At 46.7% G+C, this 26,122-nt stretch overlaps 6 protein-coding genes across 7 annotated transcripts; 1 reads left to right on the forward strand and 5 right to left on the reverse strand.

Moving 5' to 3' along the window:
* Positions 1-2,657: 2,657 nt before the first annotated feature.
* LOC128724102 (uncharacterized) lies at positions 2,658-3,676 on the reverse strand. Its single transcript, XM_053817865.1, has 4 exons — positions 3,622-3,676; positions 3,508-3,553; positions 3,063-3,432; positions 2,658-2,997 (listed from the first exon to the last, which is right to left on the reverse strand). Exons 1-4 carry the CDS (start codon positions 3,674-3,676, stop codon positions 2,869-2,871), a joined length of 600 nt encoding a protein of 199 aa, XP_053673840.1. The 3' UTR covers positions 2,658-2,868.
* A 719-nt stretch (positions 3,677-4,395) lies between these two features.
* On the reverse strand, positions 4,396-7,229 carry LOC128722924 (serine-rich adhesin for platelets). Its single transcript, XM_053816617.1, has 5 exons — positions 7,178-7,229; positions 6,727-6,766; positions 6,505-6,522; positions 4,722-6,378; positions 4,396-4,648 (listed from the first exon to the last, which is right to left on the reverse strand). The coding sequence occupies exons 1-5, from the start codon at positions 7,227-7,229 to the stop codon at positions 4,493-4,495; spliced, it is 1,923 nt and encodes a 640-aa protein (XP_053672592.1). The 3' UTR covers positions 4,396-4,492.
* A 690-nt stretch (positions 7,230-7,919) lies between these two features.
* On the reverse strand, positions 7,920-13,553 carry LOC128723143 (uncharacterized). 2 transcript variants are annotated; one of them, XM_053816855.1, is made up of 7 exons: positions 13,446-13,553; positions 11,193-11,251; positions 10,865-11,126; positions 9,771-9,869; positions 8,950-9,223; positions 8,813-8,882; positions 7,920-8,475 (listed from the first exon to the last, which is right to left on the reverse strand). In XM_053816855.1, the coding sequence occupies exons 2-7, from the start codon at positions 11,236-11,238 to the stop codon at positions 8,357-8,359; spliced, it is 870 nt and encodes a 289-aa protein (XP_053672830.1). In that variant the 5' UTR covers positions 11,239-11,251; positions 13,446-13,553; the 3' UTR covers positions 7,920-8,356. The 2 variants fall into 2 exon arrangements, with proteins under 2 accessions (XP_053672830.1, XP_053672831.1); XM_053816856.1 differs by lacking the exon at positions 9,771-9,869.
* Positions 13,554-14,954: 1,401 nt separating this feature from the next.
* LOC128724103 (uncharacterized) lies at positions 14,955-15,616 on the reverse strand. Its single transcript, XM_053817866.1, has 3 exons — positions 15,531-15,616; positions 15,220-15,387; positions 14,955-15,120 (listed from the first exon to the last, which is right to left on the reverse strand). The coding sequence occupies exons 1-3, from the start codon at positions 15,614-15,616 to the stop codon at positions 14,955-14,957; spliced, it is 420 nt and encodes a 139-aa protein (XP_053673841.1).
* A 1,526-nt stretch (positions 15,617-17,142) lies between these two features.
* On the forward strand, positions 17,143-18,849 carry LOC128726947 (lamin Dm0-like). The gene has a single exon (XM_053820797.1). The coding sequence runs from the start codon at positions 17,143-17,145 to the stop codon at positions 18,847-18,849; it is 1,707 nt and encodes a 568-aa protein (XP_053676772.1).
* Positions 18,850-19,294: 445 nt separating this feature from the next.
* Positions 19,295-23,267, reverse strand: LOC128727548 (peroxisomal acyl-coenzyme A oxidase 3). Its single transcript, XM_053821470.1, has 5 exons — positions 23,133-23,267; positions 22,129-23,052; positions 21,585-22,059; positions 21,340-21,517; positions 19,295-21,271 (listed from the first exon to the last, which is right to left on the reverse strand). The coding sequence occupies exons 1-5, from the start codon at positions 23,265-23,267 to the stop codon at positions 20,899-20,901; spliced, it is 2,085 nt and encodes a 694-aa protein (XP_053677445.1). The 3' UTR covers positions 19,295-20,898.
* Positions 23,268-26,122: the final 2,855 nt, after the last annotated feature.

A 26,122-nucleotide genomic window follows, 5' to 3' on the forward strand; every position in this document is an offset into this window, starting at 1 on the left:
GATAAAAAAATATGATTTACAAAATAATTGAACATTTTCTCTCATTTTTATCCCTACTAACAACGGGTAATATTTTGTGATGATTTCGAATGTATGTCTGTATGGTTTAATGTTACCTTGTTACGTCGAGAGAGTTTTGGACCATTTTTTTTTCATTTGGAATTATATTTCCTCCAAAACCATCATATATTTGATGATATATATGTTATTTACAGTATTAGAAAAAAAAAAATCTATGTTGAAGAAGTAATTGATGTTCTACGTGAGCAAAAAAGTTGCTTTTTCATTAATTTCATCTTTAAGGACTTTTAACTTTTAAAATAACGAACTTGACAAAATTGTATTAATTTGCAGATATAAACTTGATCCTATGAAACTTATGAAACTTGTAAATTATGAAGCTTTGAAATTATTATATACATCTTTTGACTGATACATGTACGTTGTGGCATATTGTATAAAATTTAAGCAGCTTCTAGTGTGATAGCTACTCCTGTCGTACCAACGAGGACAATCTTAATCGAGTGACCATTAATATTGATTGTTTTCTGTACAGTTATTAAGCAGTGCACGAAATTCTGTTCCTCTATGAATGTGGAGATTCTGACGCAGGAGGTGCATTTTTCAGGAACACTGCAATAAGCCCCCGCGGTGCCGTTACTGCGGTGTTTCGCACAAATACCGGTTTCGTTGTATGCCTGATATAGTTCGATGCAGACACGCTTGCGCGAGTTAACAATTGTCGCCACAGCCATTTGCCCAGACGTACCCAGCTATATGAAAGCTACCTAAAGAATAGGCTTTCTCCTGCATAAACAACCGATCATCTAGACAGCGACATCAGAAACTAGCCTTATAATCGTTACCATCGCACATATGTATCCGTTAACCAGTGTAGAAATTCCCCGATAAACCGCCAAACGGGACCTGAGGAAGAGCTGGAATTATCTTAGCCTGTAATTCTTGTATGATATTTAAATCAAGCCTTAGATGACGTACATAATTTAAATACTACACTATGCTATGGCTATGCTGCCTTGTGTGATATGGTGAGTTTTTATTACAAACACTCAATAAGAAAGAAATAATCAAATCTGAAGCACAGAAACTATAAGTTCTTTCACGGATCCTTATTTAAAAAAAAAACAATACTACCTCATATTGATCATTTGTAGGGTGCAAACATTAAAAATGCCTTGCCCGGTCAGACGATGCCCATTCACCAGCGTTGCTTGCATGCGAACCCGAACTCCCACTAGTCACATTCAGTCGCCGTTCATCGCTTACAGCGCGTACATATCTTCCGTTCGTTCTTATCTGTTTGTTTATGTTTTCGTTCCTTTCAAAAGAAGGGTTTTTTTTAAAGCTCTCCCCGTATCTCTCATGTGCAGGTGAATTAATCAACGGTTTCGTCTCCAAACCAAGATGGCTCGTCATCGTATTCGTGATTGACAAAAACGATCGCAACAGCGCTGGTGAGGTGACCGATAATGCAGTGTTTAAATAGACGTTAGCCGTAGTTTACCATGATAAAACCGAAGTCGTCGCCATCGCAGCATTAGCGGCCGAGTTTGACATTCAATCGACGACCAAGCTACCGTATTCTACGAGCCGCAGGCTGATGATACATCTCCAAAGCCTTTCTATCGTCAACATACAATATGATCTCTGATTTCAATCTTCCCACGACTCACAAAACGTGTCTCGTTACTACGGCATGTATACTGCCGGAATGTATACTCCCCAGTCTTCTGAATCAACCATTCGTCTCGTTTTTGTGCGATTCCTCATCAAGAAATAAGGTGAACGTATAGGTCTTATCGCAAAGAGCAACACTATCGCCCGATCCTCACGTAGGTGATGTTGGAAGAGGAGTGCATCGATCAAAGCGCGTCATCGCAGCGCAGGACACTGGCTTGTAAGAAGAAATAAATCACACCTTACGTTAAAAGCGATCCAGCCAACAACTTGTCTACCATTCCTGCTTTTTTGTATGGTCAATAACATCTGAAATACTTTAAGTATTTTTTGCCGAAAATCTCAATCGCCCTATCACTTCTGTGCGTCTTCACTCTGCTCACTATCAGCTTCTAGTGGAACGGGCATCACAATCCAGCTCACCTCGCTTCGTAGTCGTACCGTCACATGCATCTTCTCTAGCTTTTCCGTTCAACTAGCAGGGAAATGCACCGCTCGAGAAAAAGAAACAATCGTACTCGGTCACCAACACAACCGGCAGAAGCTCGTTGAAGGGTTTCTAACATTCGCGAGAACAACACTAGACGCACACACCGACAAAGGGCAGTACCATTGCGACCCGAACCTCGCAGTAGATTGATAAGCTAGCTGAAGAGAGTGACTCGATCGACGCATAGAGGCAAATCAATTCGCGTTCGCGAGCATCACAGAAAACAGTATCACCTCGTGCAGTGAGGCGTCCTTTGAGGCCCAATCGCGTGGAGTTTCAACATTACGGTAGCGATGGGGCGATCACTTCCTTGGACATCCTTAGTGATAGGATCGGTGATCGTGCTTGCCAACACAGGTGATCACAGGTGCTTTATTGGACACGCAACGAAACAAACCACCAACGTGTAATAACTCCCTTGCAGCTTCCCTTCCAATCGAGATGGATCAAATGGATGAGATGGAGCAGTTCGGGATGGTTGGATGTAACCATGCCGTCACGGTGACTGTTCTGCCGATGCCTGGTTTCACCGTAAGCCCTCAACCACCGCGAGTAAACTCCAATGCGGAACCATCGGAAGAATCGAACGAAAGTGATAGCTCGTCTAGGGAAAGCTCAACCACACACGAACCGGAGCAAGTTGATCAGTGAATAAATCAATGCCCTTTATTACGAAGCAACTACAGCACTATCAGTTGATCGTTGAAGTGTCGTGGAGCCGCAGGTGGGCCACGTCCATAAACAGGTTCCAAGTACTCGACCGAGTCCGTGAGCAGCAGCTCCTTGGGAATGAAACCACTGCGAGCGTACTGGCGAATACAACAGGAAGAGAGCATGAGAGGTTGATCTTCGATATGTGACGCACTAGTCTTACCATGAAAACATTCGGCAGCTCGAGGTTGTCCGTGTCGGCCACCGTGAATACGAGTTGATCGTTGTTCACTTGCGATCTTCTCGTGGAAGTTGCCGGACGGCTAGTGGTCACGATGGCCGGAGTAAACACCGGTAGATCAATAGTAATCGGGCTAGTTGATGGTGGTTCGGGCGTTGTTTGCCACCACCAGATATTGGGAACGGTTTCGGAAACGGGATCTTGTTGAGGAGATGCTAAATCCACCGATGGCTGCTCCGTCGTAGTCGATGGAAACGGTGGGATCCAGAGCATTTTCGACACCTTCTCATTGATGCCGTTCAGCAGCTCGCGCTTCTTCTCGTACACGGTTTGCTTAAAGTTGGCGACCTTGCTGTTGAAATGTGCAACGAAAAAGAGTGCTTCTTTACAGGTCTTGGTTGGGGAAATCGAACAAAACAAGCATTACCCTAGCAGTCCGCCTCCGTCCTGATTTCCAAAGGCTAATAATGGAGCTGCAGAGGAAGAGTAGTACGATTGAAAGAAAACCGAAGCTCAAACGATCGAAATCGCATAAACTTACACGCGGCACTACTGCCCAGGACGATCGCTACCACAAACACCGGCGTTAGATTCATTATCACACGCGTGCCACAGGAACGTACTCCAATTCGATTTGCGTTCAATACACGACTGATCAGCACCCTTCTGAGCCTCAGCACACAGCTAACTGACCTAGTTATCAGTTGGCGCGAAAAAAATAAAACAACAAGCACTCGCAAATGTTTGGGTAAAGGAGGCACATTTCTAGCACGTCAAAGTTTCGCAGTTGCGCTTATCTACAGCGGCCAGTGGCTTTCATGGAAGGACGTGACCGTGCAAAGGCCACCCGAGTTCAGCATCATGATGCGTAGGATCAAGGATGCGAAGGATCAAGGATGCGGAAGTGCATCGACAAATACCGAGAAGAGGATGTGCACAATCGGCACTCGAACAACTGAGCTGCCAATACAAGATAAGCCTTTAAGTACAACAGAGAACAGAGTTGAGGAAATAATTCGTTCAATTATCAGCTTTAGCTAGAAGATCTTTCATACTCTTGGGCTACACAAGCAACAAGCCAAGACTCCGATATCCTAGCGATCCCTCATTAAAAACGATACTGTTGGCACTGTTTGCCAGTGAATGTCGCTATAAACGATAATGAATGTCGACTCGTTTCGACATGCAGAAGTATATATATACATAAGAGGATAATGCGAAGATAATCAAGAAACCCTTGTGCACGTCTGAAGAGCTCCGGCATTATGTTATGATAGTTTATCTGGTTCTAATATAAAGGGCATTCAGTTCAATGCTACAGTTGTCAGTTCAACAAGAACGCTCGCACTTTATTCCTTGAAGGTCTTAGAAGCTACATAAATTAATGCTTAACAAACTCAACGCTCGCCACCTCACGTGGTGTGCAGACTGTACGTGCTGACCTTGCCATCGTCCTCCAGGGTCGTGGTGGCCGCCTTGTATCCCGTCGTTTTGCCGTTGATGTTGTGCTTTTCGCTTTCCGCCGTCGAGAGCATGCTGTACGTCTTCGGTTTGCCATCATCGCCATACTGAAAACGAAAGCCTCCATTTAGTCAGCTGACGTGCGGACTTACAAAATGGACAAAATTTCTGGGTACTTACGCGCTGTTCCGAGGCCCACTTGGAGCTGCTAGACCAGGACTTGGTGCGTTGGTAGCCACCTGGCATCGTGCCCAATCCATCCGACTCCGCGTTACCTCCAAAACGGGAGTCCGTCTCGAAGGTGCCACTACCGGCCACGGCTCCATTGTGCACGTTGTGTGCCTGCTGACGCGCCAACGACTCCGATTCGCTCATGATGTCCTGCAGATCCGTATAGGAACCGTACCCACCAGCAGTTCCTCGAGAAGCCCCAAACTGCCGCCCAAACTCGTCGTTCGTGATGGGATAGTGCACGAAACCGCCACCAGAACCGGCCTTATAGCGGCTGTTGTGTGACGAGCTGGATGCCGTGTTTGAGTAGGACGTGGATCCAGCTGGTGCGTAATAGACTGGCCCCGTAGCACCTGCGAGAGTGCTAGAGCGTTGTTCCGACGCCGACGAAGCGTACCGATTGGACGTCGAAGAAGCCGCCACTGGGCTTGGTTGAGCTTGAGCGAGTCGGTGCTGAGATTCTGAGGCGCTTTCGTACTTCGAGGAAGAGACAGAACCTCCTGCGGGAGCTACTGTCACGTACGTCGGTGAGCTGTGATACGTCTGCTGTCGTCGTTGCGAATCAGCCACTGTACTGTACCGGTTGGTGGAACCGGTATTCGGAACGTACGAACCAGCACGGACGTACGTGTTCTGATGTTCACGGCGTTGCGAGGAAGAGGATGATGATGATGTCGAACCAGTCGAAACGGGCAGACGGACGGATTGCTCTGTCGTGGAACCATCGACTTCATCCTCGAAGACTTCCTGATCGTGGTGCGACTCTCGCTCCTGGTGATCGAAGGTACCACGCACCGGGTACAGATCCGGTTGACGTTGGACGGTCTGCACGGATTCGGATCGCTGTTGCGATCGCTGTTCGTTAACCCGCTCCGAATGTACCGGTTGAACAGGGGCTAAGTTCAACACTCTTCCAGTCGACTCGAAGGATGACGCTTCGTCAACGCGCGATCGTGACGGTGCGTAGTGAATCGAGGAACCAATCGGTTTGGAGGAGTACAGTACGTACGTATTACCCGTGCCCGCGGACGATGACGGATAGTTTAGGTACTGATAGTCCTGCTGAGCGGACACGTACCGTCTGGAAGTGTCACTGTTTGCCACCGGATAGGTGACCGGTTGGACATGCTGCTGTTCGTTCGACGCTGCCGAGAAGCTTGAGCGAGTGTTGAAGTTGTTCGCACTGGAAGCTGGTCCGTAGACCAGAACTGGTGCCGCACCACCACTGCTGCTGCTGCTATGCTGTCGAGATGAAGATGAGCTGGTGTAACTTGAACGCGTCCCTGCCGAAGATGCTACCGGGTAAACGACGGGAGCTGGAGCATGAATGTTCTGCATCGACGATTCGGACATGCGCGATGAGCTGGAGGAGTACTTCTGTGAAGATCCGGCCGTTGATCCGGCTCCGGTAGATGTGAATCCAACAATGCCTTGTCCGATAGTTTCTGCGTCAGTGGATGCTTCCGCACCGTACGTACTATAGCAGAGTTTTCCACAAGGTGTAGCGGAAGTTCCAGAGTTAGCCACTAACGCGGCTGACTGATGCAAACGATCGGCGGCAGCCTTCCGAGCGGCGTTCACCGACGCCTCATGCTGGGAGTAGTGTCTGGATGGAATTTGCAAAAGAACAGCAAATGGGAGTAGTGAGATTGGGAACCATCGCACGAGGTGTCTTTCATCCGTGAAATACCGTGAGGGGAAACCGTGTGCTTCCTTTCCATTCCATACTTACATTCCGGTAACGGCGGCACTTTAGTGGAGTGTAATTACCAGAAGGGCAGAACCGAGGCATGCAGTAAAAAGCGTTCCCGTTTGCATGAGATATACAAGGATCGCGAGGTAAGAGTGCCATCAAGGCGTAACAGAAAAATAACAAGTTAGAATCGTTCGATAGCAAATAGGAGGCTTAATGCTTACAGCTAGTGCTAGATACGAGTAGAGAGCAAGAACTTACTTATTGTGCACTGATATGTCCTCATTCCACGATGCGATACCTGGGGAAAGATAAACCAAAAAGAAGCGAATAAATCACCGATGAACCGATGTGCCTCGGTTTTTGGGTAGCTTCTGCCAAGCGCTAAATGCACCAATCTAGAACATGGATGCTTCTAGAAAGCACCGACCGGCGGTGCACGACCTGCGTGCGATAAGACGACGACGACTGATTTCATTCCTGCCGTTTAATCGTGAACCTCGGTCCACGCGGCACTGTTTAATGCTGATGAAACCAGAGGAACAGTGGAAAACTATCACAGTTTTACATGAATTTTAAGCCTTTTTTTAGGTTTTAAAAACTAAAAACGATCGTGCTTTTCTAGCTCAAAAGATCGGTGCACACTACCACTAACACTAGCATCCTGGCACTGATATCCGAGTTGAATTCCCGCTAAAGGAACCTTATTTACCTGCGTTACTGCATCCAACTAGCAGGGCGAAAAACACTGCACTTTTCCACATTTTGCTTTGTTACACTAAAACTAGCTCGAGGTGTACACTAGTGATCTCACTTTATTTTCACAAAAAAATAATATCAAAATCAAACGGGTCTACCGTCTCGAAATCACGATGTCTGCGGGCTCCAATTGATGCTCCAATTTGTTCCTCTGCTCTGTTGAGCTGCTGGGCAGGGAATGAAACATTTATAGACGCGCTCCTTGATGTTATACTTACAAACGGTAACGGTGTTCAGTAGCCATAAGATGACCTCAGCGTCTTATCAGTCCCCCGGCATGGAAGCTGAGGCTACCGAGGAGGTCGATCTTCAGATGATAGTACCGACACCACATTTCCAGCCCAAGCCGGTAGCATCGCAATGGCGGATTCATGCCGTAGCCTTCTAATTGTTTACGATTTGCCGTTCCGTTTTGTTTTTTTGCAAACGGCATTCCAGGAAAAGGCGGAGTTTGAGGGTTTCGTTATCATCCATGTGGCATACGGAAGTGGCGATTGGAAACTAACAGCAGGAGTCGCCTTGCGTGAGGCGATCGCACCCAAATGTCAGTAAACGCTAAATCGGTCTAGGTCAGCCATTGGCTTCGTTTGTGATATGCCTGTCAGCAAAGATGAATGAACGGTGAACATCGATCATCGGAGGACGCGTTCCCTGCAATGGATCAATGAAAGGTCCAGAAACGCAACACGCAGTACTGCCCTATTTCGGAGCAAGAACGCTCCTACTTTATTCACGATCACCCAAGCGATGAGAGGACAGTTGATAGCTTAATGCTAACAGTACGATCAAATTATCGATACATCGGAAATACCAAGTACAGGGTTGTTAGAGTAAGTACGTCTTATTTGCAACGCTTGTTTAGTGTCCCAGGGACGAACGCTGCGATCATTCTCGTCGCTTTTAAGCACACCAAATCGCCATCTTTCGATCCTGATGAAGACGGATTCTTCACCCAGCCGTTTGTGTTGGGTTTCCCGATGAAGGCAGCACTCCCACAGTAGCTGAGCGATGTAGAGTTTGTGAAGGGTTGTTGTTCTTGCTGCATCTTCTCTGGCGTCTTCTTCGCCAGTCCAGTGATGATCGCTAGCGCGTGCGATCGAAGCGTGTGCTTGCGAAGTGGTGATGACGCAGTTTACGAGTGCACCCGGTGGGTCGTCACTTTGCCGTTATCATTTACCGACGTGACTGCCTCGCGGTGAGTCTGACCGTTGATGTTCGACGAGGATGAGAAGCTAGACACACCGACGAATCCTGCGAAAATGCGCGCAGAAAAATATTACGATTAAGAATGCTTCATTTTGGGTATTCCCAAACCTCTGAGTCTGAGCAAGGTTATCTGTTTCAAGGATGCTGTGCGCAGTTTCTACAACGTAAACATTCCAATGAGCATTATTTTGAACTGTAAGTACGTGGTAACTTAACTTCCAAACGATATGGAACTAAAATTTCTTTAGAGACCCCTCTATTGTGTAATGTTACTAGAAGCTTTTTCCTGTGATCATGTGATATACATGAACACCCTCGTTGCTATGATATAAAAATCTGTTTTAAAAACGCGCCATATTCTCTGTCGCTTGCCTAAACGTACCTGGTTTACCACTCTGGAAGCTGGTGCCCTGATCTGATCCACCAAAGCGCGTGTCCACATTCGGAACGGCCTAAAACGTAGAAAAAGAAACCATGTAGTGATCGATCTCCACCTGCAATAGGTTTCACGCAACTTACCGGATTGCCCGGATAGATCGAAGCCGTCTGATGGAATCCTCCTGGTCCAAAGGAAGCCGAAGAGCTGGCCACATTCGGTGAGCCGTAGGTTCCGGTTGGGAAACCCGTGCTCACGTAATTACTGCCACCAGCAAAGTTGGGTCCGTACACCGGGAACGAACCAAATCCGGAAGACGCACCGTAGCCACCGAAACCACCACCAAAGGCGCCATTAAAAGCTGCCTGCTGTTGCTGGAACAACGCCTGCTGCAGGGCGAACTGCTGCTGGTACAGGCTGTTGGTAAGGAACGGATACGATAAATGAGAAGCTGCTTATCAAGGAGCGATCGCACGAATAAAACACAAGGCACAGGGCCCGTTATGTCACACGTTCTACAAACACAAGTGGGAAATTTAAACCAGTCACGATGAGGTTAGCACTCAGAATGGTCCGCAGGGCGTCGATGAAACATAGATGGGCGGGAAATGAAACGGACGACAGATGGATGCGACAGGAGGATGCGAATGAGCACATTCGAACAAAAGATGTGGTGTTGTTTTACGATCGATCCATATGGAGTGGTGGAGTGTTCCGTTCCCTTCGAATGAATGGCAACACCACACGGAAATCATTAATCTTCCACCATCGCGGGTGCGGTTGATGATTGTCAATCGACGCGCGGTATTTGTAAGTGATTCCTCGCAAAAATCCAAAATCCCCCGAGATCATGGGGGGTGTTCGATCGTCAAGGTGAATCCAAGGTGAGCGAAAGGTGCTGCCAAATTTGATGACTTGTGACATGCATTCACACATGCGCGGTTGGAGTTTGGCGTTAATTTACTTGATCTGCTGCTGCGTTGGTCTGTACCAAGCGGGATCGAGAAGTGATGCTGAGGCGGATGCCATCGCTCCCGGTCCAGAGTAGGATTGCGTCATCGAGCTTCCCGATGCGATCGTGCGGGAGATCATCGCGATCGTGCGTCGTAGGTGACGCGTTCGTGTGAGTGGAGGTTTTTTTTTAGCGCCCGTTCAGACCCATGCGCAGTTTCACACACCATCAGTGCGCGGTAGTTCGGGTGGAGTTAATCATCGCAAAAACAACAGAGCGTTTGAAAATAAATGTCGTAAGAATAACAAAGCATAAAGCTCATAAGCCACCGGTTATGTTATTTTCCGGTTTGTATCAGGTCAAGTGGGAAACCCTCGCGAGGATGACGTTTTTTTCTATCGTTGCCACTTTAGAGTATTCTTACAATTTACAGCTTAATAGCAATACAAGTTTAATATCAGTACAATAAAGCAAGTGACTGTGTACAGCAGCAATGTACGCGCGAATACCATTCTGATAAAAATTATGGTACATATTGTGCTTCATTCTACAGCTCTATACAGGCAGCCTCTTTTGATAACGTGTAATAGTGATTACTATTTAAAGCTTTAATAGGTGCTTGCTAATGCAAAAATAAGCTTTATCATAATAAGGCTCGCTAAAAAAATGACATAAAATTGCTACAACTTGTGAAGTACTGTAAACATACTTTAAACAAGAGCACAATCTCTGCTACTCCGATTTAAAGATACACATGCATTCGTGCATTTGTGCTGTCTTTATGTTCAAAAAGGCCCTAAATAGCGTTTTCCATTAGATTATTTTCGAAAAAAGCTCCAATTTCAAGCAAATTGTCAACTATGAGATATTGATTCTATTTCCGGCTATACTGTGCATGATCCTGTGACATAAGGCGCGGAGAAAGGAAGCAGCGTGAAATAGTAAAGAAGGCAGTAAATCGTGATAGAAAGAATGTTGGGTTTTGTGTCCACCACCACCTAGTAAAAACAAAAACCTTCCCGTTCTAATGGCCATCACCGAAAGGATTCGTATTCGAACAGCTGCCGAAGAACCTACGGAAATGGTTATGAAACTGTTTGTATTACTTTGCGAAGTTGGCCTGCATGTTCTGTAAGAAGCTGTTGAAATCAACCGTGGGTCCGGGGAAGCCACCGAACCCGGGACCAAAGTTTCCGGTGCTGGCCCCAACCGCCACTCCAGCCCCATTCGGACCAGTGTAGTGCGTAGTGTAGCCGCCGTTGTAACCTGTGTTGCCATGGGGGAACTTGTCAGCATAATCCGTTCCGACCGCTACGTGATTATAAAGACCTGTTGCTTTGCCATCCCGATAGTTCGAGCTGGAGTAGGCTGCAAGAAGAGAAGCGCAAAATTAGAGACGTGATTTTTCGAGGCATCCCTCCGACGCATCCTTACCTGCTGTCGCACCAGCTATAAGCGTACACAATAGAAACAACTGCATTCTGAATAATTACCTACGCGAGCCCGTTCGATGGCGGATGGGAAAAAAAAACCAAAAACAAAAAAGGATAATAAATATACCGTCACCCACGCTGCGGCATTTTTCGCGTCCTATTTTACGCGCCCTCTATATGGCATTTGATAGCCAAAGGAAAAAGGTCACACCAATTTGCCGCCTTTAGTTAAAGCAACTTTCTCTCGCAGACGTGCCTCTACTAGAGTGAAGGGTGGTTTTCCCCAAATAGTGCTGTATCGGCACTATGTGAAAATAAGACCAACGAACCTTCTCTGATCGCGTGGGGAATTCATCACTTCACTTTTTTTTTATCGTTAAGCTATCCGTCTGAATGCACCACCGGGTGTGATCTCACTGCGACGTTAAAGCCACCGAAATGGTCAACAGTCGAGTTTAAACTGATGAAGACTCATAAAAACAGTCTTCGTAGCACAAGCCCCACTCTTGGTTGCGAGCTGCTCCGTCATGCGGCAAGGAAGAATTAGTCATTCGTTGAAAATAATAAACTCATGTGAAACAAAAAAACAATGTTTATTCGACTGGGTGTTAACCGAACCAAACACGGAAGATTAGAACAAGTGGTGGGAGTTTGTCAGTTAAATAAAAAAAAAATGAAATACGGCGATGCATTTGTACGGGCAGCGGTTTGATAAAAATAGTCACCGTAGAATAGTGAATGGTGCAAATTACGCTGCATCTCGGAGAAGATTATTTTAATTAACTGATCATCCCCCAACTGATCACCAATTAATCCCACTTTTAACACATTTCTGTTGCGATGAATTACGTCAACGATGTTTCAGTTTGTCAGTATCGACGAAAAAAATCTAAGGTCAAATATGCTACTAGTAATTTTTTTTCCCCAACACCACACGTGCTCACAGTTTTCCGGCTCATTTCCATGCCATTTGAATTCAACCCCACGTTAAGAAGATCGCGCAAAGAAACAATGGAAGACGTGCAAAATGTGCCAAATTGAAATGCCAATCTACAATGTGGGCTTTCTTCCGACGATCGTGAGATATTTACATATTAGTATGTTTCTCAACGCCCTGTAGATTTCGTTTGGATGTTTCAAGAGCCCACTCGGCTGTCTGACGTGTAAGATCACAGGCACGTTCTGTATGTCGTTTTGTCAAATCAGTAGGACAACAAGCGTAAAAAACAAATGATCTTATTCAAGCAAATTTAAGCCACATGTGATGGGCAGGCCGGGACCTATCTTTGGTCAAACAATAAAACATCCACCAGTAAACATGAAGCCGAGCTGAAACTTTGCTCAGTCAGATGGAAACCAGTTCCACAGTTGGACTTCCCCAGGCTGTCCAGGCTAGCGAGCCTAAAGTCGCACATCGCTCAGGTGGGCTTGGGTGGTTACCGAAAACCGGTTCAACGATGTCTGCATCAACCAAGTGCGGAAGAAGATTCCCATTCCCTGTTCTACTGTTTGGTTCTGTGTCGACGGTTTCTCGGGTTTTGGGTGATACTAAACCGTCACCGGTATCAGATCGCCACCGAGATCGGGTGTTGGTGAATGCGACTCTTCTACACACACATACACACGTGCACACCCCTCACACTCGATATTTATCGAGTCGTGTCAACTTCACGGTCAAGACCAACAGATTCCGCTCGACGAGCACCGGCGTCATCATTAATTTACACTGCCGGTAGGGTGTACCAATCTTCAGGGTCGCAAAAACAACCACCCCAAGCCTTCTTTTGCTGGTGCCCTTGGACATGAAACCTTCAACGACATCAGTGATAAGGGTGTATAGAAGCCAACGACATTTAGCGGAGTATTTTGCTACGAATGTTAAGATGAATGAGCTTCCGAAGCACACTTTTAGACATCAAATTGAGCGATCCTAAAGAAGAGCGTTCAATTCCAACGACTCGGCAATAATCTCCTAACGTTCTCGATCGTCGTCCTCCTCCTGCTCGAGATAAGCCACGATCAAGCATGCTTGTGGTTTATTTCGCGCACTGCACTGAGTATTTTCGGGATTCGTTTGCATTATGCACTCCATGGTCGAGTTCAACACGATTGTGATTATGAAACGTAAACATTTCGCCGGTCAAATTTCACAATCATGCCGATAAGTCTTGCTCTGTTCCGCTCCCAAGAACAACCGGTGCACTATCGGTATGTTGCGGCATGCGCTTCTGCACTTGATCACGCGTTCACTTACACCGATCACCACTCAAAAGCTTAGTAAAACAGGAGCACACACGTCACTCTCTCTCTTTCGTTCTCTTTCGAAAGCTTCCAAACCAGAGGATCACGCAAGCGTTCGAACGTCAGGCGCGAGAATGGAACTCGGCTCCGGGTGGTGGTGTTGTTTTATACAAAGGTAAACAAATCTGCTCCGCTCGCGAATGGCCACGAGCGAGAGAGCAACGCGTGCTGTCCACACAAAGCGAGAGCAGGACAGCAAGCACCGCGCGATCATCTCAAGCAATTGTCGCGATCGCACGATCGTGTGGAGCGCATCTCGCACGGTGATACCACCGGTAAGCCGGCGAACTCGGGCAGAATGAAGTGAATAAATACGCGGCCACAAAACAAAAACGCAAAAATAGACAAAAATAACTCCCCAACAAAACCGGTTCCGGCTAGGACTGGCACATAGCCAATATCCTTCACATGGACGGCAAAATCACCGGATTTTGTTTCTGGGCTTCGAGCACACACACGACCTGAAGGGGTGGAGTTTTCCTTTAGCAGGTTTGCCAAACGAAAGAAAGGTGAAACGTTTCGATTTAGTTTCTTCACGCGATATACGCAAATGAGCGAAAGTTGACAGGCTGAGTTCACACACCATCATGTGTCTGGAGTAGGTCAAAGGTTTGTGCTGGTTCTAGGTTCGTTCGGTACGTGATGTCGCCCACTTGAGACACTACTCCTCGACATTGAATCTTCAATGGCGTATTTTGCCATCGAGGAACGCGTCTGAGGTCTCGTAAGGGCCGAAGGACACACCGGTTCGAAAACAATAACAAGCCCCATACGCCCAGTCATTCACCCCAAAGGGCCGTTGGGTGGGTTCGTAGTCAAACATTGACATTGACTGGAATGGGTCTGGGTGTTGTTGTGACCGAGAATTTGAATGGAGTAATCATTAAATGAACTTTTTCCTACCCTTTTGTAACGGTTAGATTTCGTTTGAACTAAAACTAAACAACGACAACGAGACAGGCGCTCAGAAATCACACAAAGCGTCGTGTGTTGGGAAACAAGAATAAAACTTCATGCCTCATAACGCTGGCGATGCTCCCGGATGTAATCCAAATGCTTCGATGCTTTGGGCCTCACGATTCAGAGGAATCATAATTGTGTATTCGTCGGCAGGAGTGGGATTTCCCCAAAGGAAACAATAGGGTACTTTGTTAATAACGTTCCCGCTGCTAAAACGCTTCTATGCCGCAGGAGCGATGAACGTAATGAGGTTTCAATCGGTGCGACCACAGCAATGAATCACGTCTTTTTAATTTATTATCATTAATTAAGAGTTCCCATTGCAATAAACTTGGGTCAATTCACACTAAAACCTTTGTAATTTCCTGCATCATTTTTAGTTTAAAATGAAAAGAAACTCCATGGAATGGTACGCGAATTTATTAAACTAAACCAAGCTCACAGTTCTCCTGTTCCTAAGATGTTGTTGTGACCAAGAAGAGACAAGATGGTTCTGCCAGGTTCATCCCAACTGTTTAAAAAACTTCCGCCAGGGCTTGCTCAGCAACGGTGCCTTGAAGGAACTAGCTTTCCGACTCGTCCCGGAACTGCTCTGAGCACTCACCGAACCAGCGGAAGCAGCTGATCCGGCATCCGTGTTCCCAGTCGTCGATACCGATCCGCTGTGACTATTTTGGGGGAAAGATTTATTAAACTCACTCCCACTCCATGCACATCATACATATTTTTTTGTGCACTTCTTCACACGCGGCATAATTACAACTCACCTTACAGCAATTGGTCGGTTGTGCACCGACGTGGCAATCGACGTTGAGTGGGAAATGGACACTCCCGGAAGTCCCCCGCTCACTCCAGGTGGACCACCGCTACCCGGAATGAGCGAGGGAATGATCGTTCCAATGATCGGCAACACGGCTGGCAGCAAGATCGAGGCGCTAAGAGGTGTTTTGGCAATTTAAAAAAATCGCACACACAATAAAGAAACAAAACCGACACACATCATAAATGCTCCCGATGCTAAGCGCAACGTTTTTCCAACACCTCTGATAGAGCGGTTCCCAGGCTCATCAGCGCTTACCCAGGAAATGTTTTCGCTTCCTCGCGACTTGCTACCGTGCCGGCAAACACCGCCACAATCCAGCCGATTATTCGTCCCAAACGCATGTTTCCCCTGTGAAACACAAAAACCGCGCTAGCAATGGGCTGGAAACGGTTTGAGATTGCCCGGAGCCGACGAAAGATTTGCCGCCACTGCGCTTTGCCGAAAAGGTTTGTATTGAAATCAGCGAACCGAACCCACCCTCGGGCCGTTGGCGTAAGCTTGAATTCCGACCATTAATTGGCCAGAGGCTTAATAAAACTTTAAAATAAACCCTGGCCACTTCCACCATGCCAGGGTAATGGAATCGGCATGTAAGGTGAACGGATCGTACAGCAAGGGTAGAATGAGGTGGAGCTGAAAGATATTGTTCAAGGTTAATTGTGGCGACGCCGAATGCGTCCCGGTCTTTGATGGGAAAACGATCGCTATCGTCACCTGTAAAAGGACTCCCTTGTGATTGTGTAATGGAGCGGTAGGTGATCGTATTGCGATAGGCGTCTCGACTACGGTGCAATTAACGCATCAGTGGCACGTTTTCAGTAGTAAGTGAATTGACAAATGCAATTTGTAGGTGCATTGAATAACATTCGTTCAACGTTTTCCAAGAAACATTCACGTATGTTTTGATTTAAGTAAACACACATAAAATGAACTTTTTTGAATACCCACAGTTAGTTATCAGTACATAATTTTATAGTGATCTCCGATTGCAATAAATAAAATAAAAGTTCATCATTGCCTAATCTTTTCGGTACGCAAATGCTATTAAATATTTGAATTCATTTGACCGTTAAATCACACGGGCACTTCATGAGAAATTCGAGCACCTGCTCGAAACCGCATGGGAGCTCATGGTGAGTGAGATCTGCATAGTGAGAACGGCTCATTCTCATCGTCGTCGGTGAGTATGAGCAGGCAAGGGGAGAAACAGTAAAAAGTCATACATTACAAGGAGCTTCAGTTTAATTACTGAATATAATAAAAATTGCGCAGTAATATTGAAAAAAAAATGAACAGACATTCAAGAAATAAACTGTGAAAATGCATTCGAAATTAATTTTCTACATATTTAAATGTATATAGGATGTAAATTTGAAACTGAAAAATGGGATGATTTTTGTCACTGCTCGTACACATTAAATTATCTAAACTCTCAGTACTAATCATACAACAGAACTTTAACTGTTTGAATGTGTCAGTAATATAATTCCATCGCCCTCTAACCGCACTAGTATACGGATAGTGACTTCCATCATTGTCCGGGTTTAACTAACCCATATGCAGTCTCCAGTTAGCTCGTAACGGTCCTAGAGAAAGTTCATTGGCACAGTTCAACGGCAGTGCGCGCGTGTTTTAAAAGTCATCAAATGTGACGATACAAACTGACTATTATTAAAGCTTGCCTTTAATATTTTTTTCCTTCACACACAGCACAAGTTTAGAATTTACTCAGTAACCGTGCATCGTACGGCAAATCCTTGGCAGTGCGCAAATTTCAAGGCGAAAAGCATCGTGGCGTCGGTCCGCTCGTTCGGCCTGTTTGCAGGATAACCTCAAACTTTTCGTCGCTACTTAGAAGCCGCACAAAATGTCACAGAAAATGAAGAAATCGTCAGCAAAGCCGTCTTCAACGACGGCCCAGCAACAGCCCAGCGGAGCCCAGTCGGTGTCCTCATCCGCTTCGACCGTATCGAGCGCCTCGGAATCCACCGAAACGGCCCTCAGCCCATCCCGACGTAGCCGATTGCACGAGAAAAACAGCCTAATGAACCTGAACGATCGGCTGGCGTGTTACATCGAAAGAGTGCGCTACCTGGAGCAGGAAAATTCGCGCCTTTCGCTTGAACTGACCACCTTCCAGGAAACGGCCGCCCGGGAAGTGTCGGGTCTAAAGTCCATCTACGAGCACGAGCTGACGGACGCACGCAAACTGCTCGACGAGACGGCCCGTGAAAAGGCGAAAGTCGAGATCGACGCCAAGCGCTACCTGGAGGAGAACGAACAGCTGCGAACGAAGCTGAACCGTCGCACCAAGGAGCTGAGCGAACTGGAGAAGGAATCCCGGACGAACGAGTCCCGCTGTATCGAGCTGACGGCGAGCTACAACACGATCTGTTCCGAGCGGAAGAAGCTGCAGGACGAGCTGCACGAGGCTGATAAGGAGACGGATAAGCTGCGCCGTACGTTCGAGACGATGCGCAAGGACTACGAGCACGAGACGCTGGTACGCGTGGACCTCGAGAACAACATCCAGAGCTTGCGCGAGGAGCTCACGTTCAAGGAGCAAGTGCACAGCCAGGAGCTGAGCGAAAGCAAACTGCGCCGGCAGAGCGAGATCAGCGAGATCGATGGTTTTCTGATGGAGCAATACGAAACCAAGCTGCAACAAACGCTGCAGGAGCTTCGCGATCAATACGAGCACCAACTGCGGCTGAATCGTGAGGAGATGGGTGAACTGTTTGAGGGACGCATTCGATCGCTCGAGGATCGGCTGGTACAGGATCGCACCCGGTACGACGAGGAGAAAGCGAAACTCGAACAAGAACTGGACCGGATGCGCAACGAGATGGCCGTACAGCTGAAGGACTACCAGGACCTGATGGACATCAAGATCTCGCTCGACATGGAGATCGCGGCGTACGATAAGTTGCTCTCGTCGGAGGAAACACGCCTCAACATCACCCCCAACGTGACAAGCACCAGTTCCGGAGCCGGAATGGCCGCGTTCACCTCCAGTTCACGGCTTTTCCGGACGCCTTCGCTCAAGCGCAAACGCAACAATCTCGACGAATCGCTCGACTACTCGGTGCTAACGTCGGCTAAGGGTGACATCGAGGTGACGGAGTGTGATCCCGAGGGTCGATTCGTGCGCATCACCAACAACTCGAAGCAGGAGTACAAACTGGATGGCTGGCAGCTGATCCGACGTCCCACAGATGCACCAGAGGTGTGCTACCGGTTCTCAAAGTCCGCCAAAATCGAAGGTAACGGCATGGTGACCGTGTGGGCAACCGTTGCAAACCGAAAACCGGACCCACCGATCGATCTCGTGATGAAGAGTGCCCTCTGGACGGTCACCGACACGATGGCAACGGCACTGGTGAACGCGGACGGTGAAGAGGTGGCCCTTGTCGAGCGGCATCGTACGATCAAGGCACCGAAGGACAAGTACTTCCACAACGAGAGCGGCAATCGGCTGGGTGTGTCGTATTCCGCATCCGGTGGTCCCAGGCTGTCTCCCTCAACGGCAGGACGAGTGCCGAACAAAAACGATGAACAATGTAGGCTCATGTAGAACGCAGTTCCTCACGTGATCACTTAAAACGCTTAAGGATGAATTAGACAGACGGATTGCGCATCCGTGAAGCCCCTGTGTGTAGCTCTAGTTGTACAACCCCACGTGTTCCTTTCCTTGTCGCAGCAAACCAGCAGCCTTGCATGAAATCGTTTTGCACGTGATCGTTTGCTCATTTTGAACGCAAAAATGATAACCCGTACTCACTGGGGTAGGTAGCCTAACGTTCTCGCGTCGCATGTGAAAAAAATGGAGGAGGGGATGGTTTATTGGGAAGAGAGGGTGGGATTTTCTAATTTTCTAATTTGTATACCATGTAGAAGGTTGAAATAAACGCATGCCAATGATTAGCTTTTGTTTTTTAGCAAAACGAAAAAGGAACCGCTTTTTTTCTTCTTCTTCTGTGATAAATTATTACACAAAACACACACATATTCGCCTCACGGATGAAAAAGCGTTCAAGGAACGCACAATTTATATGCTTTCGTATTGTTGCCATTCATGTAGGACTGTTGTGGGTGTATATATATATAAGTAAGTGTATATATTTTTTCCATGTAGATAAACATTTCCTATCGTACCGTGGCACCTTTGCAATCTTACTCCGGTTTTCTTTTCCCAGTGGCCTCATAAAAGAGATATGCATCCTTCCAAGAACGATGTACTTTGCCGTGCGCGTTATGCACATATTTTTCTCTCTATCGTACTAGCAGTCGATGATCTTTGATCTGATTCTACTCTATCTAGCTCTAGTTGCTCGAACAGCTAGCTACAACGATATACACAACGACGATGACTTACTTCGCTCGATAGCATTCACTAGAAAGGAGTTGATCTACATCATCACATGTAATACGTTTTATTTCTCCATTACATCGAACGGGTGGGATGGTTTTGTCGGAAAAACACCACACGGTTGGAAAAGATGCACAACATCGAGAAAGACGCTTGCGAACAGGTAGTAAAGTACAGTTAACAAAGAAACCGGTAAACGACACACCGATTCCGTCCCGGGGTGGATGGGTTTTGGTCCTACGGATGACAGATATATTGCATTCGGAAACGACGAACAACGGAAACACATATCCATCCAAGGACTCGCAACGGTTACACACGACGGCACCGTTCCTCTCTTACGCTAGTAGTATTCTTTTTCTTTTTTCTTTTTTACAACAATCCACCCACTTCGGTTTCAAAAACATTCCTATTTCACACATTTCTCTAGCTAGGCTGGTTTTGACTATACTCGATAGTAGATATATAGGAATAAAGATAAGACACATTTTCTTGTCACAAATTGATTTGTCCTGTTGGTTTGGTGGGGCCCTATCCCCGGGGTGCACCCGTTTTATAGGAGGGCATAACGAGATTTCATCGAACCGGAGCAAATGAAGCACGGTTTGCGCCAAAAGGATGGCAACCCGCGAATGATACAAGGACAGTAAGGGACACTTTTTATGCATTGTTCGCGTTGCTGATCGCCGTACGCGGTGACTGCTTAAACCGATGGGCCAGAAAACTGGCACCGGGAGTTACCGGCAGGTAACAACTAGAATCGTTCGTGCAAGAATCGAGACAGCGATGAGGGACGAACGAGAACAAACAAACATACACGAGAGACGGGCGCGCGTCACCATCCTTAACGATTATTTTCACACGTCATTTGGTCGTGAGAAAGGACTCCTGATCTGTACGAACACGGATACACATTACATAGATTATTACACACGTCAACAGGAAACATTTACGTACGAGAAGTTTACGTCGATTTTGCACGCGAGGACGACGGGTTTTTGGCTCTGGGAATACCACCGCTAAATTGCACTGTATTGTGTTTGCTACTTGTGTTAACCGGAAACGATAATAACGCATCGTGTTCCCTACGTGCCGGTATAGCCAATAGTTTCAACAAACGATAAACACTCTAAAAGAAAAACCCGTATATTAAAAAAACGCTTTTCGCTACTCTTCCGCATGGACACACTGGCTTAGACTGGTACGATCTGGATCGTGATGAATTCTCCGCCGTCGCGTTCACAGATAGCCCGCTTACAGCTTGCTTTTGAGCTTCGTTGGAATGATGTCCTTCCACCAGGACGCTCGTTCCATTGCTCCCGGGTTCGTCATGAACTCGGACTGAATGTTTTCGTACAGCCGTCCGTCGGATTTCGCGATCACCGAGTTAAGCACCCAGTCCGGTGGGGCCAGTGCATCGGCTATGGCCACGGCAGAGTCCTTCAGCTCACCGCACACACGCAGTAGCGTCCCGCGAACGGCATCGGAAAATTGCGATCCCTTTGCGAATGAGCCGGCGTAAAACGTGGTCATATGCCGATCAAGACACCACATACCGTACACTAGATACACGCGGAAAAGCACCGGCAACAGCTCTTCTTTTACATCTCCCCGAGCACACCGTGTTCTACAAGGACGAGACGAAGCAAATGTAATTACTCTGCAGGCTGAAGAAAGCCACCGACGACGACATACCTGAAGCTCTGCAACGCGTAATACTCGGCATACGCACGACTTAGATCCCTGGCCCGGTAAACCTGACAGTTATTGCGTGCCGTAAACGTGTCCTCGCCCGCCATGCTGGCTTTTTCCATCTTCATCACGCTCTCGCGAAGCAACCAGCACATGAGCCACTCGTAGCATTTACTGACAACTGCAAGTAGCGATCACAATTAAACAATCACAACTCCTCTGGCAGACAGAAAAACTCCATCACTTACACTCCGAGCTTTCGACGCGAAGCCCCGCACGCAGCAAGGACTCAAAATCACCGCTCAGGATCGCATCCCTGCGCGTAATGAAAGCAGCCGTCCCAACCGGACTCTCCACCTTGGCGTTTTTCCACTGGCGGATGAGCCAGTTGGAAGCCTGCTGCCCTAGCACATTGTTGTCGCCCTCGTAAGTACAGCTGGGGTCGTGGTTGTTGCGCAGCTCGCCCAGATTTGCCGCCCTCAAGTAACCGTGGCCACCGCAAGCTTCCCGTGACTCCTGGATCGCGTCTCGTGCCGTCCACGTGACGAGTGGTTTCGACGAGGACACCAGCGCGTGTATCTCCGAGACGATCTGCGTCAACAGCTCGAACCCGTTCGATTCGGCTTGCGATTTCTGCACCGTCTCCAGATAGATCTCCGTCATCGCGAACACGGACACTTTAAGTACGCAGGCGGCTGCCAGATACGGGAATATGCGCCATTGCTGAAAAGGAAAACGCTCGCTGAATCTCGGTACACCTTGTAAACCATCGTAAAACGTATCGAGCCTTACGTGCAACTGATACTCGATGATGGACTGTTCCGGCCCATTACGGTCGGTTCCGAATTGCTTCCTTAGTGCGGCATAACGCACCGCGATGACAGCCGCGTGTGATAGCGTGTTGGACGACTCCTGCATGATGCCTAACCGCCCGGCCGAAAAGGACTCCAGCACGGCACCAAGTATTTTACCCGGCTCACTAAACGTGCTCTCGTACACACCCTCGGGCGTCACGTCCCCTGTGCGGTTGAGCAGATTTTCCCGCGGTATGCGATAGTTGTTGAACATCACGAACCCATTATCGATGCCGTTCAACCCGATCTTCTCACCGATATCGCCCACCGTAACACCCGGATAGGGTAGCAGCGTTTTCGGATCCCGGATCGGCACCAGGAACCCCTGCAGTCCGTGGTTTTCGCCATCAGCCGTGTACAGGATAGCGAACAGCAACGCCATCGAGGCGGTTTTGCCCAAGTTCCCGATCCAGCACTTGGCCGCCTCAAAGTCCGGCGTGTGGATAACAAACTCCTGCGTGGTTGGATCGTACGTGGCCGTAGTGCGACACCGTTTCGTGTTGCTACCGTGCGAAACCTCGGTGATCGCGAGACAAGTGATGATCTCTCGGTTCCACGCCTTATTGTAGATGTCCTGATGCCGCTCGGTTCCCATCGCCAGCAGTGAGTTCGTGAACAACCCCACACCGAGTGCTATCTTCACCGACAAACTTGGACATACGGCGTGTAGGGCCTCGTTGATGCTCATTAGATAACGCACGCGGTAGTTGTACGGTTTGGAGTAGATTTCAGCCGGTGCCAGCTCCAAATCGGCGATCCGGTTAACCTGACGTGCCGCACGTTCCTTCTGCTGATCGATCGATAGTGTCGAGGTGACGGGAGTGAACAACGGTTCCGACTCTAACCGGTGCCATATATCGTACTAGAGAAGGGAAGAAGAAAAAAAACATAATTACAAACGAAACTTCACATTGCAAAGGGACGGAGCAGAAGAATACGTACTTTTATTTTGACCAGCTCCTTGTTTTCCAGCACCAGCCGGAAATCTTTCCAGTTAAACTTTGCCTTCGAGCGGTAGGTGCACAGGGGACCTCGGGGCATGTCTGGGATCACCTTACGCTCTTCTTCGGCTGCCATTCTGAGTGGTGAAGCAAAACCGGGCCAAACTTATAACACACCGTACACCAACACGTGAAATTCTGAAAAGAAATAAGAGAAGAGATAGCACGAAATTACCACCGGATACTGCTGGAATGCTGCGGCACTCGTGCTTAAGCACGCAAGCTTTGTCTGCAGCTACCGACCGACCGTCTCAAGGATGTATCTCGGAATGGGTTTTGATGGTGCAAAACGCGTCTCGATGGGGGGCTAAGAAGCGTAACTCTACAGCTGCGGCATGTACATTAGGACCGATTAGGATTAGTTGCAGTTAGAAGCAACATAAAGCGGTTTTATAACTGTTTAAACGGATGCATCAGAAATGCATGGTGCAAAGCAAATACAAATAAAACACGGAGAAAACATTTGTCCGCCATCGCGGTGCAGTATTATCTAAGCCAGGGGTCGGCAAAGTCCGGCCCGCGGGCCAAATCCGGCTCGCTAGCTGGTTTGATCCGGCCCTAGAGACAATTTTTGTAGGCCTAATAAAGAACACAAAATCCAATTATAACGATATCAGATAGTTTTCTCTATTTATTCTAATTGCTGGTTGTAAGCAATTCGAACCTCGGTTGGGCTACATAATTTCAAAGCAGAAATAAAAACCACATTTTGATGAACTAAAAACCAGTCAAAGTGTTAATTTGTAGTTGTGCTGTATTATTCATTCTGCCCCTTCTTATTCACATGTTTAAAGATTTGCTTCATATGGAAAGCAGTTTCAGACTAATTTTCACTGTCTGGCCTTTTTGGTAAAAACTGTGCCGACCCCTGATCTAAGCTGTTGTGTGCAAAAATTCGTTACGCAGATGTTAAACATATAGCATTGAAGGGGATAAAAATAATTGCATCTATAAACAAACCATAACGAAGCAATTGATGGAAGAAGTAAGAGCTTGTATAAAAAATTAGATTAAATTTAAAAAAATTGAAAGAAAAAAAATGAACGTAAACGTAATAATATAATTTATAAATTTGTTTATCTTCAACATACATCAAAATGCTACGAAAAATGTACACATAATTTAAGCAAACAACGATTGCATTCGTACAAAATTAATTATAAAATACGAACTAACTATAATTTGGAGGAAAAAAAAAGAAATAAACCAGTCCATCTACCAAGCTTAATACAAAGCACCCCTAAAATGCATTATACTTATGAAAGGTTGAATGTTTAGTAAAATTGGCTGCCACGTTCATCTAAACATGCTTCCATGCTGAACTTGTGTTCGTTTAACTATTTTCCCCTTATTAATTCACCCGCACGTGGCTGCCACAAAGTTTGCGTTTCGCGTAAGCAACACCAACAAGAAGAACCAAAATAGCGCGATGGAACAGCAGATCAGGCAGCGAGAAACACATTAGGCCGCGTAAAAATGCGCCCAGATAATATTTTACCATCGGACGATGTTCGCGAAATGGCTCGATTGTTCCTGCACCATTCCACGCGTATCGCATAGTAACCGAGGAGAAGGCGATCATATACTCGGAGTTGCTAACCCTCGCCTACTCTGATTGCCATTTTCACAGCTGCTACGATCGCTGGTGCGAATTTTACGATTTGAAACTCACTGTTTCCACCTACTGTATTTTTTTCTCTCTCTTTTTCTCTCGCGCACCGAAATAAAAAGACAGATAACTTCCTTCGAATGTACGCACAAAGTAGTTGGTATCTTATCAACGCCGTTTGGGGATTGTGGAGAACCTTTCACGCTTGACCACGTTTCATGGCACGCGCGAAATTTTGAGAAGAACCTCACCCGGGGGGCTCAAATCGTTGGTACACGATGAGTAATGCAGCGATTGTGTCATTGCTGGCTGTTAATCGCCATCAGATTACAAGCCTCCGACGTGTCGATAAGACGCCTAAAAATAGGATTACAATTTCCCTATCGTTTATGGTACGGCAATCGTTTAAATCTACACAATCCGCGTATTGTCTGCAATGGCAATCAGAGGACATCGACGCATGCTTTACGATAGCGTCAGCTGCGTAAGCCCAACTCACACGCTGTACTCAATGGAGCTAATTGTGATCAAAAATAAATACCGTAACCAGGGCACACGACAAACCTTATGAAGTGAAAAATATTCTTATCTGGCGCTCCATAGCCGTAAAGGTGTCTGATAGAAAGAAACGAAGGGGTGTCGCCAGCATTCATGCTGGTACGTTGGAATCACGCGTATGGAAAATCAACCCTTCAAAGTAAGAAATCGTTTTTTTTTTTTTCAAATTATTAAATTTTCACAAAAAGTGAATGATTTGTTTCCATAGAATATATGAAGCAATTATAAAAACGTGACCGATTTATTCAATAGTTCATCATACAGTAAATCATACGAAACATCCCCGATAGAATTAAATTTTGATTTTGTGAAATAGCGTGCCATAACCATACTCTAGTAAATATGAATATGACACATTTAAGGGTTATTTTTTGCTACTCTTGAACGTGGTGTTTCGTTGCGTTATAAACGCATGTAATAGATAGCAAAAGGTAGCAGTAGCAAGATAAGGTAGAAGAAACGCAGTACATTCTAAGATAAATTTCAGAAGGCTCAATTATTTGCAGACAGCAACTTTACAGCTGTCAGACTGCCAAATTAGCACGAACTAAGGTTTCCAGTGAGACTGTATCGTAGAGCTGCTGGAAACACTATCATTTATGTGAATGCAAAGAAAGGAGATATATTATTTTTTTTAAATAACGTTAAAAAAATCTGCTACTCCAATCCGTACTTTTACAGTTCTTTACACTCCATGCCATGTTTTATGCCAGCCGAATGACGCATGGGAAAACTATAATGAAAATGTATTCCCTATTCGTTAT

Source organism: Anopheles nili, chromosome 3, assembly GCF_943737925.1.
Source record: "Anopheles nili chromosome 3, idAnoNiliSN_F5_01, whole genome shotgun sequence".
NCBI classification, from domain to species: Eukaryota; Metazoa; Arthropoda; class Insecta; order Diptera; family Culicidae; genus Anopheles; species Anopheles nili.

Excerpts from the sequence above, each read along its gene's own strand:
- LOC128724102 (XM_053817865.1), bottom strand. The coding sequence starts at position 3,676 with ATGAATCTAACGCCGGTGTTTGTGGTAGCGATCGTCCTGGGCAGTAGT. Across the intron at positions 3,554-3,621 it reads CCTGGGCAGTAGTGCCGCGT|CTCCATTATTAGCCTTTGGA; the intron begins GTAAGTTTATGC and ends CTTCCTCTGCAG. Across the intron at positions 2,998-3,062 it reads AGCTGCCGAATGTTTTCATG|TACGCTCGCAGTGGTTTCAT; the intron begins GTAAGACTAGTG and ends TGTATTCGCCAG.
- LOC128722924 (XM_053816617.1), bottom strand. The coding sequence starts at position 7,229 with ATGTGGAAAAGTGCAGTGTTTTTCGCCCTGCTAGTTGGATGCAGTAAC. Across the intron at positions 6,767-7,177 it reads AGTTGGATGCAGTAACGCAG|GTATCGCATCGTGGAATGAG; the intron begins GTAAATAAGGTT and ends ATCTTTCCCCAG. Across the intron at positions 4,649-4,721 it reads AGTGGGCCTCGGAACAGCGC|TATGGCGATGATGGCAAACC; the intron begins GTAAGTACCCAG and ends TTTCGTTTTCAG.
- LOC128723143 (XM_053816855.1), bottom strand. The coding sequence starts at position 11,238 with ATGCAGTTGTTTCTATTGTGTACGCTTATAGCTGGTGCGACAGCAG. Across the intron at positions 9,870-10,864 it reads ATGCAGGCCAACTTCGCAAA|CTCGATGACGCAATCCTACT; the intron begins GTAATACAAACA and ends CGCATCGGGAAG. Across the intron at positions 9,224-9,770 it reads CCAACGCAGCAGCAGATCAA|CCTGTACCAGCAGCAGTTCG; the intron begins GTAAATTAACGC and ends CCTTACCAACAG.
- LOC128724103 (XM_053817866.1), bottom strand. The coding sequence starts at position 15,616 with ATGCGTTTGGGACGAATAATCGGCTGGATTGTGGCGGTGTTTGCCGGC. Across the intron at positions 15,388-15,530 it reads GAAGCGAAAACATTTCCTGG|CGCCTCGATCTTGCTGCCAG; the intron begins GTAAGCGCTGAT and ends AACACCTCTTAG. Across the intron at positions 15,121-15,219 it reads AACCGACCAATTGCTGTAAG|TCACAGCGGATCGGTATCGA; the intron begins GTGAGTTGTAAT and ends CCCCCAAAATAG.
- LOC128726947 (XM_053820797.1), top strand. The coding sequence starts at position 17,143 with ATGTCACAGAAAATGAAGAAATCGTCAGCAAAGCCGTCTTCAACGACG.
- LOC128727548 (XM_053821470.1), bottom strand. The coding sequence starts at position 23,267 with ATGGCAGCCGAAGAAGAGCGTAAGGTGATCCCAGACATGCCCCGAGGT. Across the intron at positions 23,053-23,132 it reads AGGAGCTGGTCAAAATAAAA|TACGATATATGGCACCGGTT; the intron begins GTACGTATTCTT and ends TCCCTTCTCTAG. Across the intron at positions 22,060-22,128 it reads TCATCGAGTATCAGTTGCAC|CAATGGCGCATATTCCCGTA; the intron begins GTAAGGCTCGAT and ends TTTCCTTTTCAG.